The 13,031-nt window shown below is 55.4% G+C and overlaps 1 protein-coding gene across 1 annotated transcript in view; it reads left to right on the top strand.

The window, feature by feature from the left end:
- Positions 1-13,031, top strand: part of COL13A1 (collagen type XIII alpha 1 chain) — an 88,401-nt gene that overhangs the window by 27,667 nt on the left and 47,703 nt on the right. Inside the window, exons 9-14 of the mRNA XM_058543287.1 lie at positions 376-402; positions 499-525; positions 1,340-1,366; positions 8,096-8,203; positions 10,305-10,331; positions 11,123-11,158. Of these exons, the coding sequence (XP_058399270.1) occupies positions 376-402; positions 499-525; positions 1,340-1,366; positions 8,096-8,203; positions 10,305-10,331; positions 11,123-11,158 (252 nt within the window). The remainder of the gene's footprint in view (positions 1-375; positions 403-498; positions 526-1,339; positions 1,367-8,095; positions 8,204-10,304; positions 10,332-11,122; positions 11,159-13,031) is intronic.

Below are 13,031 nucleotides of genomic sequence, written 5' to 3'. Positions count from 1 at the left end.
AGCAGAGCACCACCTGACACGTAGATGCAGCCTCCTTCCTGCATGGCAGGCCCATGAGACGAGGGCAGCTGGAGGAATGAATGAAGGATGGCATTTGTTCTTCATCTCGGCCGCGTGTGGGGGGCAGGGCACACCTAGTCTCACATCCATTGACCAACGAAGAAGCTGAGACGTGGAATATGGCCCACACCCCTGGAACGTCTCCAGCACAGGAAGACCGGGGCATGGGTGGCGGAGCCCAGCCTCTGGGACTCTGGGCATTCTGAAAAGCAGCCGGAAGCCCTGGTTTCTAGCACAATCCCCACCCAGACCCACGTCTCTGGTTCTGCCCGACTTCCTGTGCACCCACTGACCCGTGTGTGTTTCCTCCCACAGGGCCCGAGGGGTCCCCCAGGACAGCCGGTTGGTATCTCACCCTAACGTTCCCCAGCAGAGGGGCTTCGGGCCGCTGTGTCCCCAGCTTCAGTCTCTAACTCTCTCATTTCCATCTCTTCTTAGGGACCTCAAGGACAAAAAGGAGAAAAGGTAAGCACGATGGAGGTTTTCTAGAATTTTCATCTCAGGGAACAGCCTCCCAACAGGCAGAAAAGAGTCCAGAGTGATTCTTTTCAAACTTTAGTTTTCATCAGCTGCACCCGGGACTCCTCTGTGGCCCCATGGTATACGAGAGAGAAAAGAGGAGCTGCTCCTGAAGATCCTCTTCTCTTGGGGGAAGGGGCGGCCCGGAGCCTGGCCCTTCTCAGCCTCTTTCTGAGCCCCTCCCACCTGCCACCCCCACGCTGTTTCCTGACCCACCTCCATGAGCCTCTAGGATTTTGAGGTGTCGGTTTTTAAACCACTGGCCTGGCACACTTCCTGACCTCCTATATCTCTGTCTCCTTGAATTTCTGACGGAGACTGTGCTGGGCTTGCCCCCAGGTGGGTGGTGGAGGAACCTGGCACCTCCGGCACAGAGAAGGCATCTCCCAGGGCCCCATTGCCCACAGCCTGTTCAGGGCCATCCGGTGGACCCACCCAGAGGGTTGACCTTTCCAGTAGATACCTCCAGCTAAGGATGGAGCATAACTCCTGACCCTGCCGTCATGGCAAGTGGTATATGGCAGCGGAGTCCTGTCCTAGGCTCCATTGGGCTACATCAGGCAGGCCCTGGGGGTTTCTTCCCTGCTGCCACCCAGGGACGAGGGAGGGGATTAGCTCTCTTGCCTCAGAGAGCTCAGTCCAGGACCAGAGCAGGTCTGGCAGCTGAGGAGTGTGTGTCCACAAGTCCTGAGGGTACCCCTGGGGGACAGCCCCCACAACAAGTGCCTAACACCCTCCTCTCCCTCCCTCCCTTCCCCAGGGTCAGTGTGGAGAGTACCCACACCGGGTAAGTGAACCCCTAAAACTGATCCCTCCCTGGGGCACAGCCCCTAGCTCAGCCTCATCTCCCTGGGCCCCCAGCACCTACAGAGTTTGGGGAACAGGAGCATACAGCCCCCTCTGTGCTCAGTAGCCAGAGCAGTGGCCGTGGGGGTGGTAGTATGTTTGCCCGGCCCCCGGGAGTGTGCCTGGTGGTCAGGAGGTGCGTCTGTGCGGAGCCGTCTCCAGCACTCGTGTTTGCCCACCTGTGCGCGTGTGTGTGTCTCTGCCCCTGCGCTGGCTGGGCCTGCGTGTGTGTCTGGAACTCGCGTGCCCAGCTGTGCGCCTCCTCTGCACATCGCCTTCTCTGTAAGGCCGTGCGGCTTGTGCAAGTCTGGGTCTGACTCCCTACCCAGCATGTGTGTGACTGTGTGTGCGTGTCTGGCTGCCTGCCCTGGCCAAATCAGAGGGACTTTTGAGTTAGTCATTGTTTCAGATGACCCAGACCTTGAGGGTGGGAGATAATTGGGGGCTGACTGTATCGATTCAAGGATAAAGTCTCTGCTCTGCCTCTTTAAGAATAGAGGAAGCCCTCTCCACACAAGGTAGGGGATTTCATGGCTGGGATAGTCCCCCACTCTCCCCCGCAACCCCTACCCAGCTCCTTCCTCTTCCTTACTCCATGCTGGGATACAGAGCCCAAAGCCCGCTGTAGCCCTATTAGAAACCTTCACACGCTTGCACCGACAGCAGGGGGCCATTCCTGGGACAGGGAGGGCCAAGGTGTGCACTGCTTCCTCCAGCGGCAGCCCCAGTGGGCTGCAACCAGAAAGATACCCCTCGTTTTGTGGATCAACCTCGCTGCTCTCACACCCAGACAGTAGGGTAGCATCCCCTGTCGGGGGTCTCATTTTGCCCAGACACACGCCCAAGCCCACAGGGTGGCTCCCCTGGCCGCCGACCCCTGCCAGGCAGAGGGACTGAAGGAGTGGAGACAAGCACAAGCCAGGTTCAGAGTCCACCTGGCTCCGGAAGGCCACAGGGAGGACCTTACTAGCAGGATCCAGCCTCTGAGACTCTGACCCCTGGGTTCCCAGGCCAAGGAGAGGCCACGGGGGCCTAGACCGTGAGCGGCTGGGTGGGGCTGAGGCCAAGGCTGGGCTGGGCCTTGGTGGGGGGTGCAGGCTGGCAGGAGCGCAGACAGAGCCCACCTGTCAGTGGCATGTGCTCCAGGGATGCAGGGGCCCTGGTGTTCCAGCCGCCTGATCCCAATACAATAATAGAAGGTCAGCTGTGTTTATTTGAAACGATGGGCTCACAGGATTGTTATGTCACCCAAAAGAAAGACAGCATCCCCCAGCACAAGAGACAACACAACTGCAGGCACTCTGGCAGTGTGTCATCAGTCCCCAGCAGATGTGTGGGGCGGACAGAGGAGAGGGTTCTCTTCCCTCAGCCCAACACAGGAAGAGGGAGAGGGTGGGGATAGAAGGCTCCAGAAGAACCTTGGCCACAGTGTGCAGCGAAGCACAGCGTTATGACTATGGCAGTGTGGGGAACAAGTCAGGCAAGAGTGAGAGTGGATTTGGGGAGCCAGCTGATGGGCAGGGCAAGGCAGTGGGCACCCTCTGTTTGTTTGCAAGTGAGTAGGAAAGCAAGGGGTTTCTAGGTCTGTCTGCTTTCCGAGGGCATGGTGGGGGTGGCAGGCCTCTAGGCCTGCAAGATACCAGGAGATCCAGGCTGGTGCCTGCCTCTGTTTCAGCCTGCAGCGTCCTCAGGGAGGGAGGGAGAGGAGGGGTGGGAGTGAGGGGGATGGGGTGCCCTGGGACGGGGAGCAGGGGGACTGGTATCTGTGGGCTCCAGCACTCACTCTCCCCTGTTGCCCCGTCTCTGCCACCTCCACTCCCCCCCGACACCAGGAGCACCTAAGCAGCACTCTTGCAGCTCTGCGCTCCAACCAGATAATTACCCTGAAGGTTTGTAGGTTCTGGAAGGTCCCTGGGCCCCTCTCTGCTGAGAGGCTCCCTGGCCGCAGGGCCCAACATTGCACGACCCCACGTCCCACAGGGGGAGGGGTGGGGCTCTCGGTGCAGCAGCTATCCGTGGAGGCAGCGACGACCTGGAAAGGCCATGATTGGGCTCCCAGGTCCCCAGCTGGGTGCAGTCTCAGCCCGGGCAGCCCTGATGCTAAACGCTCATCCTAGAGGGCTCATGTGAGTTAAAATACTTTCAAAAACAGGAGGTTGATGATACACCATCTTTGTTTTCACATGGGTTCTGACTGCTTTCTAAAGCCATGGGGTGCCCAGCTTCAATGGGTAGAGGTACCGGAAGCAGCAAGAATTTCCAGAAATGAAAATCACATTAGATTATGTGATTGCAAGTTGCTTCCCCCCAAAAAGTGGTTGAACATGCTGGAGACATCTTTGGCCAGCCTCTATTTTCCAAGCCCACCAGCTGGGGGTGAGACCTCAGTAGCACTTAGCTTGTGCCCACATTGGCCACACCTCGGCCGGCTCAGCCCCCAGGAGGCCAGCTTGGCACTGCCCTTGACGGTTCTCCCCAGATTCGCTGACACCAGCCTTTCTCGTTCAACCAAAAAAAGAACCCGGAGGTCGCTGCACACCAGCCTGGCGTCAAGTACCAATTTAGTTAGTCCTGTGGCTCCCTAGCCAGAGCCTCTGAGTTGGCTCCCCTCTGTCCATGACCAGGGACGGGTGGGGCCCCCACTGCAATGTTGGGCCGCGTGTCAGGCAGCCTCTGCAGCCACAGAGGGCAGGCCCGGCCAAGGAGGGCCACTCTCCCAGTCAAGGGGTGCTGCTGGCCGATACCCTGAGGGCCACTTCTCCTTCTGGGGACCGTGTGGCATCCCAAGGCAGGCTCAGCGCTGTGCCCCACAAGCCGAGAGAGTGCCCCGTCCACGCGCTCCCTCCCTGTGCCTTGTGCTGGCTAATCTCTCTTCTCTCTTCCTCTCCTCCCCTCTCTCTTGGCCGCCCTGGCTTCCTGGCGACTGGCGGCATCCTTCTGAACACGCGTGATCTTTGGCCTTTGCCCCCTGGCCTTCCAACTCATCTTTCTCCTCAGCTGCTGCCTCTCCTCAATTCAGTGCGACTGGCTCCACCCCCAGTCATAAAAAGGCGGACCTTCCAGGTAGACACCTTCCCTTTGCCCAGACCCCGTGTGGCTTCCCCAAGGGGCTTCCCCAAGGGGCTCAGCAAGTCTCTGGGCCCTGGCAGGCCAGCTGGGGCTGCAGAGGAAGCCAGAACCTCACTCTACTTCAGTGAAACTAGACAGAAATAGACCCATGAATGCTATAGACGTGGAAATACACAACACCCAAGCCCAGGAGAGCCACAACCACTACCACACAATTACTACTCACAACAGCCACCAACAACAGGCGTCACCGTGTGCCAGCCACTGTGCTATGCATTTTACAGGCCTGATTTCATTTAATTCTCTCAACAGTTTTATGAATTAGGCATGATCATCCTTATTTCACAGATGAGGAAATCAAGGCTCAGAGATGTTGAGTAAGTTGCCCAAGGTCACACAACCAATAAATGGCAGAGCACTCAGGTTCTCCACCTCTTACTAGCTGTGTGATTTGGGGCAAGTTACTTAACCTCTCTGTGCCTCAGCTTTCTCATTTGTGGAAGGAGGGTGATAACAGTTCCTACTGCCTAGGGTTGTTATGTATACAAAGCACTTGGAGTAGTTCCTGGCACAGTTTAAGTGCTGTAATTAAATTGAGGATCAGAGAAGTGAATTTGTGCCCAAGGTCTTACAAACAGCGAGAGGCAGAATGGGAGCTGGCAGCCAGGTCTTCAGACCCCACATCCAGGCTCTCTCAGCTGGACCTACACCCTTTATATTTAGAAATGCAGCTTACCTAGCATCTGATCACTTGTAACCTGAGTTTGAGGAGTGAAGAAATTTGCAGAAGAAAATGTAGCCCATAACCAACAGGTGTAACCATTGTGAGCAATTGCTGCCTTCTTCCTTCCTTACTAACCCAAGGAAGCTGAGATAGGACCAGATGACAAAGGACAAGAGACCACAAACCCAGGGATCCAGGTGTTGCAGCTTGATTCCAGGCCAGGCAGCCCATGGCCACCACCCGTGCCCCTCGCCTTCCTTCCACTGTGCAGGGGTCTCCCCCATGGCCACAGAGTTGCTGGAAGTGGCTCCGAGAGGCTCTCTGAGAGCCTGACAGCAGGGCCTGGAGCTACTACCATCTGGCCTAACTCAGGAGTCAGGGGCCCAGGGGCCTGCGTGTTCAGGCAGCTGATTGAACAAGGCTGAAAAATCACTCCAATTAGCAGCTAAAAATACAGAGGGACACGTGATGCGTGTGCCACCCGAGCCTGCGTATCCCGTTACACCGCCAAATCCTCGAGAGCTCCCATGCACTCCGAGCGCTTACCCTGAGCATGGCTATGCAGGGGGCCCGCCCCACTGTCACCCACCCCTACCCGTGTCAGACCCCATTCCAGGAGAGCCGAGTCCTTGCTCTCAGAGCAGCCATTCGCCTCAACCCCCAACAGCCACCCCCTGGCCTCAGTTGATTCACTGCTGTTTGTTGAGCCCTCGCCGGGTCCCGGCATTGTTGTAAGAACTGTGCATGGATTGTCTCCTGTAACCCACACCAGCCACCCAGCAGTGGAGGGGCCATCATCATCATCCCGCCCTATAGATGAAGAAATGGAGAGGGGCCCAGGCGTGTTCCTGCCTTCCTTTTCAAGAGCAAGGGGTGGGTGAGCCAGAACTTTCTGTGCTGCCCTGACCTGGTTTCCAAAGTAAAGAGAGAAGAATAGGGGCCCCTGTTCTGCCCGCTGCAGGTTCTGCCTGGAGAAGAAGGTTGTTATGCTGTCAGCCATCATGAGACATAAAAAAACTTGTCCATTTCCTATCGATAAACCAATGTTGATTTTACAGGCTCTGTAAGATGCTTAAGCTTCGGGTCTAACATTAGTTGAAAGAGGAAACTTTACATGAGATGTGATGTGCTTAGCAGATGGTGTTGGAGGTCATTTCCAGAGTGCAGAAAGTTGGATGGTGAGCAGTTTTTGCTGAGGGCTTATTTGGAAGGAATAGGAGTAGTCTGGAGTTCTGAGTGTGGGTGCTGGCTCCCCCTGAATTCTCCATGTGACCTCGGTCAGGGGCCTCAACTTCTCTGAGCCTCAATTTTCTCTTCTGTAGAAGGGAACTTGTGACACGTTTCTGTATCTGCCTCCTCTGCCATGGATACACTGACCCCTCAAGTCGCTTCTCAGAGGATGTGCCAGGATGAAGCCCAGGCCCGAGGTGACACCACTGGGTGCCATCTGCCCCAGGATGTCCCAGCTAAGAGATGGTTCCAGCAGTCATTACTGAAATCTTACCGTCCTCCTTCTGAGGTTGTGCACTCCCATTTATCATCATCACTTTCCTCTGTAGAGTTTGCAGCAAGCAGCATCAGCTCCTTTTTCATACAGGGAAGCAGGAGTGGCACAGAGGCTTGCTGAGATCACACTGAGGAGAGTGGGCCGGCCCAGAACTCCGGCCGCCTGTGTCCCCCTGCATCCCAGCCTGGAGCTCCCACATCTGCCAGGCTGTTCTGCTGTAGTCTGTCTGCAGGGGCCGGCCCCTTCTCACAAGAGCTGAGCCTAGATGTCCCTGGAGAGGTCACTTAGAAAATAACATAATGGCATGAGTCTAGATCTAGGATAACTCTGACCCCCAGCCCCAAGACCTGGGTCACATGGACCAGGCTCTCTCCTCCTCCTGAGGGAACACGATGCCACCCCTACCTCCCTGAGCCCTCGGTCCATCCTGGGCACAGGCACGGTGGGTGACGAAGGCTGGGCTCAGAGCAGCCGACTGAGGAGTGGGGCCAGGGCACAAGAGTAATAATAATGCCCCCACACAGGCAGAAATCACTTGACAGTTTCAAAACTCAACCAAGCTAAGGTTTGCAAACTCAACTGTCCTCTGAGGTCAGGCACATTCACGGAAGTGACAGAAGCAGGCTGCGCGTCTGAAGGATAGGGAGCGGGGACTGAGGCAACTGGAGAACTCATGCCCGGCCGGAAGGGGGTGCCACTCCCCGGGCCCAGCCAATGATTGCCCCCAGGAATGTGGGCCTAGCTTGCCGGGGCTCCCAGGTTGTCATCAGAAGCCACTAATCCAAATTTTTTACATAGAAACTCTTGCCCAATTGTTTAGTGAGCCAAACAAAATTCTGTGGCCTCTGACCTAAGGATCTCATTCGATCCTCTGGGCCAGAATCAAAGATGGCAAAGGCTGTGAGAGGAAACAGGCACAGCTGTTCTCCTTCGATGACCAAGAGGCCAGGGCGTAGAGATGATGTGACCCGCCACACAGAAGGAGGGGACTAAGGCAGGCCCAGGCCACAGACCACCTGGGCTGGACTCTGGCCATCCAACGAGGCTGGGAGCAGCCCTTTGGTCAGGCCGGGGGTCATCCCACCCGCTCCTCTGCCGCTGCCCCCCACAGCAGGACCCTCACCCTCAGGACCAGCTGCTCATCCAGCAGGTCCTCTCTGGAAGCCCCTCCTCCTGGGGGCCTAATGTCTTGGCCATCTCCTCGCTGCCACCAATCCCTGCATGTAGTCACGACCACAGCCTCATCACCGTCACGCCACCACTGCCTCCCCACAGAGCCCACAGCGAGCCTTCACCGGGTGCATGGCACTGGGGCGGGAACCTCTCCACAGCCTGGGAGTCTCTCTAACACTTGTTTCCATGTACCTCAGGGTGAACAGGGTCAGGCCGGCATCCAAGGCCCACCAGGGCCACCAGGACCTCCTGGACCGAGTGGACCTCTGGGGCACCCAGGACTGCCAGGGCCCATGGGGCCGCCCGTAAGTACCCCCTCCTCTCTTCACCACCTCCTCTCCTCCAAGATTTGTCCCAATAATTCTCTGGAAGCCTCCAAACTTTGCATAACCAATGGCAACCTGGGTCCCTACCAAACGGCAGAAACAACTTGGCAAGGCCATTGGATGTGGGTGGCCTATGCAAGGTCACACTCACCTGCTGCACTCTGGTTCTGAAAACACACCTCCTGGGGCCACGTCCCCACTCCACTCATTGGCTTCCAGGGAGGGAATCACTAAGAGGCTGCGCCTTTCCCAGCCTCAGCAGAGAGGAGCTTGGACCACTGCTGGGAGGGGCCCAGGGAGGCCAACAGGCACCTCCCTGCAGGCAAGACCACACTCAAGTAACAGGTCAAGTCCAGGGTCCACCAAGTCACCCGTTTCCAAGCTCTGGCCAAGACTTGACTCTTTCTCAGCCCAATTTAGTGCAAGAAAGCACCCGGGCAGAATAACTCAGCAGACGCCTGGACTTCTTTGGAGAAAATGGCTTCTCCACCAGAGCTAAGACTAACGCCACACGTTACTGGAGGGCCAGGGGATAAGGACAAAGTCTGTTTAGTAATCGTTTTTTCCAGGTGGCTAAAAACAAAACAAAAACAAAAAACTGTTTTTCTCTCTTATGACAAAAGCATCATACGTTCATTGTGAAAAATTTGGAACATAGACAAAGAAGTTTTAAGTTGTCTATTTTCCCACATCCAGAGTTCACCATCATTACCGTTTTGGAGAGTCCTTCCGTTTTCTCCTTAGACCTATCTGCACATAAACATTTTCCAGGTTGGCAATGTCCTGAAAAACAAATTAGTGCGTGTCCTGTTACATTTTTCACTTAACCTCATCAACCCTGCCCTTTCCTGCGTCGGGAGTGTCCTGGGATGTGTATTTTAGGGCTGCTGGGCCCATTTACAAGGTAGCTAACGAGTCCCTCTGTAATCTTTATCCTTGAACATCAATGTTTGTGCACATCTCTGATTCTTTCGCAGCAATCGATTCCCAGAGGTGGAATTGCTAGCTGTCCTTGCCAAATAGCCCTCGATGAGGACAGCTACCTTCCAGGTCACTCGGCTTCTCATCTGAGCCCCTCAGCTGCTCCAGCTGCCAATGCTGAAGCTCACTATGGCGTCCTCTAGGCTGGGCGACAGCTCCAGCTGACCAGGGTGCAGAGCTTGGCCAGAAGGAGGCACAGCAGTGTGAAAACCTAACTTGCCAACTCTCTTGCCCGCTTGACCCCGTCAGCAGATTTTAAATATTTCTGTGATTTGCCCCAGGACCCAAGGGAGGAAGATTAGTCTCACTTCCATGGTTTCTAGACGGGAAAACGGAAAACCTGAAAGGAAGTGAAATTTAGGGAATTAAACCAAACCAAGCCAAGAAAACCAAAAATGTGCTCAAAATCCACTTCTTTGCTGACGCCCTCCCCCAAACACATGGGGCTCCCACTCACTGAACCCAAGCCAGGTGGTTTTCTTTGTTAGGCTGTTTAAAAAGAAAAAAAACACAGAAAGTGTGTTTTTAAACCAATTGAAACAGACCAGACCCGGGCGTCATGGTTTGCGCCAGCCCATGTTTGCCTGAGACCGCAGTGGAGCCAGCCTTGCCTCGCCTTTCCCTCGGCTCCTGCAGGTGCTGGGCCCACACCACCTCCTCTCGGCTGGCTGCCATGGTCACAGCGCCCTGGGCGGAAGGAGACAGAGGGCTCCCTCGCAGGCTGGCCAGGCTCTGCTAGGCAAGGTCGGCTTTCCAAGGATGGGTCCCAATTAGGAGGTGGGTGGGGTGGGGATATGGACCAAACCACACTGTTAATTTTACATGATGCCACTGACCTATTTTCCAGTGAGCAAGCAGAGCAGAAATGTCCATGGCATCCACGTGGCTCCAAAGAGGGATGTGAGTTTGTTGTCCCCACGTGCCCTCAGCGGGTTCCAGATACCGTCCAGGGTCTCTAGCTCTGTTCTCTAGCACGTTCAGAACCCATTACAGCTACTGGAGGGCTACTCTGCCTTCCAGCCTCCACTGGAAACATGACCAGCCCCAACCATTTGCCAGTGGAATCCATCTCCACTCATCTTTTTCCTTGTTTTCACAGGGCTTACCTGGGCCTCCTGGACCGAAGGTGAGTGCCCTTCTGGTGATGCACTGAGGGGGTGGGAGAGTTCCCTGCAGGAGGGAGGGAGGGAGGCAGCACTGAAGGTTACCTAGTAAGGAGCTGCAAGGGATCTCACTGAGAGATGGATCATGCGTGGCTCACTTCCAAAATGCCACCCTTCTTTTGGGAATTGTGGGGTCCCACAAGGATTGCACTTTTGTATGCTCAGGCTGAGCAAGTGCTATGGCTGGTATGGAAGGTGCAGTCCCACCCTCCAAGGAGCTTATAGTCTTGTTGGCAACTCAAGGTTGACGCCCAGGACACTGTCACAACATCCCAATAAAGTAGTGTTTCCTCAGGGGTCAGAACTGGAAGAGACCTTCGGGGTCATCCAGTCTCTTGTGAAACCTTATCTGAAAGCCACGATGTCAAGCAGACTCTCCCTTTGAAGCTGGGGACCCTGGGGCTCTGGGGGTCCCCCGAGAAGTTGCAAAGCCCAACCGTTTTACAAATGTGGAAGCTGAGAGCCATGGAACAGAGACTTGTCCAGGTTTCACAGAGTCAGTGGTAGAACCAGAACTGAGACTGAGTCTTCTGAGCCCCTGCCTGGTTGACGCTTCCCACCATCCCTCTGCCTCTGCCAGGCAGGGACTTGTTCTGAAGGGTAGGACGGTCTCTGTTGTTCCAGGGATGGCTGGAGGTGGAGGTCAGAGGATTTGGAGTCATTTGGAGGAAGAGGGTGGTGATGTGAGGGGAACAGCATGAACCAGGGTTTGGCATTGGGAACCCCTGTAACGGTCTTCTCTTTGTTCCCCCAGGGAGACCCAGGGATCCAGGGCTACCATGGCCGGAAGGTAAGAAGGAGAAGGAGAAGGAAGGGCAGGACCTCACCCCCTAGTGGAAACCCAAGTGGGGCTTCACCATGGTGCACACAGGGTCCGGACTTGGTCGTGCTCACACGCTTTTGCACACACACTCTCACAACGCTTGTGGGGTTGGCTGGACAGGGGTTCATGTCTCCACGTGGGGGAGAAGGAGGCTCAGCAGGGGCAGGGCCTTGAGCAAGTCGGTGGCCCAGCTGGACCTCAGACCCAGGAGGGTCTCCCTTGCCAACCTGAGTGGCTGTGTCTGTACCAAGGGGGGCCAGGTTCTCACTGGCCCCCTGAGCGCCTGGTAAGTGGGAGCCAGCCTGAGCTCCGTGCTGAGCATGGTGGGTACGTGGGGGTAGGGTCCCAGCCCTGCTGTCCAGTAGCTCACAGGCCAGAGAGACAGGATTTCTGCACAGATAACCCTGGTGAAGGCCACAGTTGGTGAAGGCCAACTATGCTAATTGCTACCATCACAGAGTACTGTGTGAATACAGGGGGCGGAGAGACTAATTCCGCCCGGTTGGGAGGAATTGGGGAAGTCTTCCGGGAGAAGACAGCCTGTGAGCTCAGTCTTGGTGAACAGAGTATCCGTTATCTATTGCCATGTATCAAACCATCCCAAACTTACTGGCTTAAAATGATGATTTATTTCTCATGATTCTGTGGATTGGCCGTCTGGGAGTTCTGCTGGTCCCCCTTGGGCTCAGTCATGCAGTCCCACTGGATGATGGATGGAAAGGCCAGAGGGGCCAAGACAGCCTCATCCACATGTCTGGTGATTGGCACTGGCTGTGGGCTGGGTGCCCCTGTTCTCCCCACGTGGCCTCTCAGCCCCCGGGAGGTTAAACAGATGTCCTTACAGTGTGGGGGAGCAGGGCAGCGTTCAAAGTGAGCAAGTCCACTGCACAAATGCCTTTCCAAAGCATTCCCCTCCATCACATTTTCTGATGTCCTATTGGTCAAAGCAAGTCACGTGGCCAAGACGTGCGAGTCAGTGGGGCGGGGGACTCAGCCTCTACTTCTTGTGAGAGCAGTAGCAAAGCATTTGTGGCCATTTTTGATCCACCACTGTGGTCCTTCAACCAGCAAATTTCAAGGGAAATGGCATTTTAGACAGGGAAACAATTTGAGCCAAGACCCAGAGGCGGTCGTTACAATAATTATAATAACATAAAAATAATTTTAATAGAAGTCACCGCTTACTGAAGGCTGACTATGTGCCAGGCTGTCCTTCCACATGACCTGCATGATTTCTAATCCTAAGACTACCCTGTGAGGCTGGGACTGTTCTCCTACTTAACAAATGAGGAAACTGAGGCACACCCAAAGTCTCCTGGCTCATAAGTGACAGAGCAGGAATTCAAGTCCAGATCTGGGTCCTTCCCATGGCACCACCTGCTGCAAGGAGCCCACTCTCCCCTCCAGACCCTAGCTGGGAGGCCTCTGGAGCCTTCCAGGAGAAGAAAAGAGTCAGGAAGGAAAGGGAGGATGGTGGGGGGGGCGGATTTGGAAAGGGAAGAATCACTCCGGAGAAGCACATTCCGCACGCTCTGTAATCTGGCGGCTGCCATCACCGCATTGTTTTATGGGTGCTTGGTGGGTGAATGCAGAGACCTGAGAGATCTTTAATTAGTTCTGCATAAAGTGAGAAGTTTGTATTGTGTCAGGAAGTGGAAATTATAGCCCCCGCTGTTGCCTCCATCCACTCATGCAGACTCACAAAATTTACTGCCTCCTGGAGCAGCACAGGATCGCTTTTCCCATTAGCAGCCAGACCAGCTCTTTCAAGCTGTGAAGAAACTGTGGGGCCAGGAGAGGTTTCTGTGGGGTCATGGCGATGCCCACAGCTGGCATCCGT

This window comes from Diceros bicornis, chromosome 6 (assembly GCF_020826845.1).
Source record: "Diceros bicornis minor isolate mBicDic1 chromosome 6, mDicBic1.mat.cur, whole genome shotgun sequence".
NCBI classification, from domain to species: Eukaryota; Metazoa; Chordata; class Mammalia; order Perissodactyla; family Rhinocerotidae; genus Diceros; species Diceros bicornis.
Note: the sequence above shows the minus strand (reverse complement) of the source record. Positions and strands in the feature narration are given on the sequence as shown.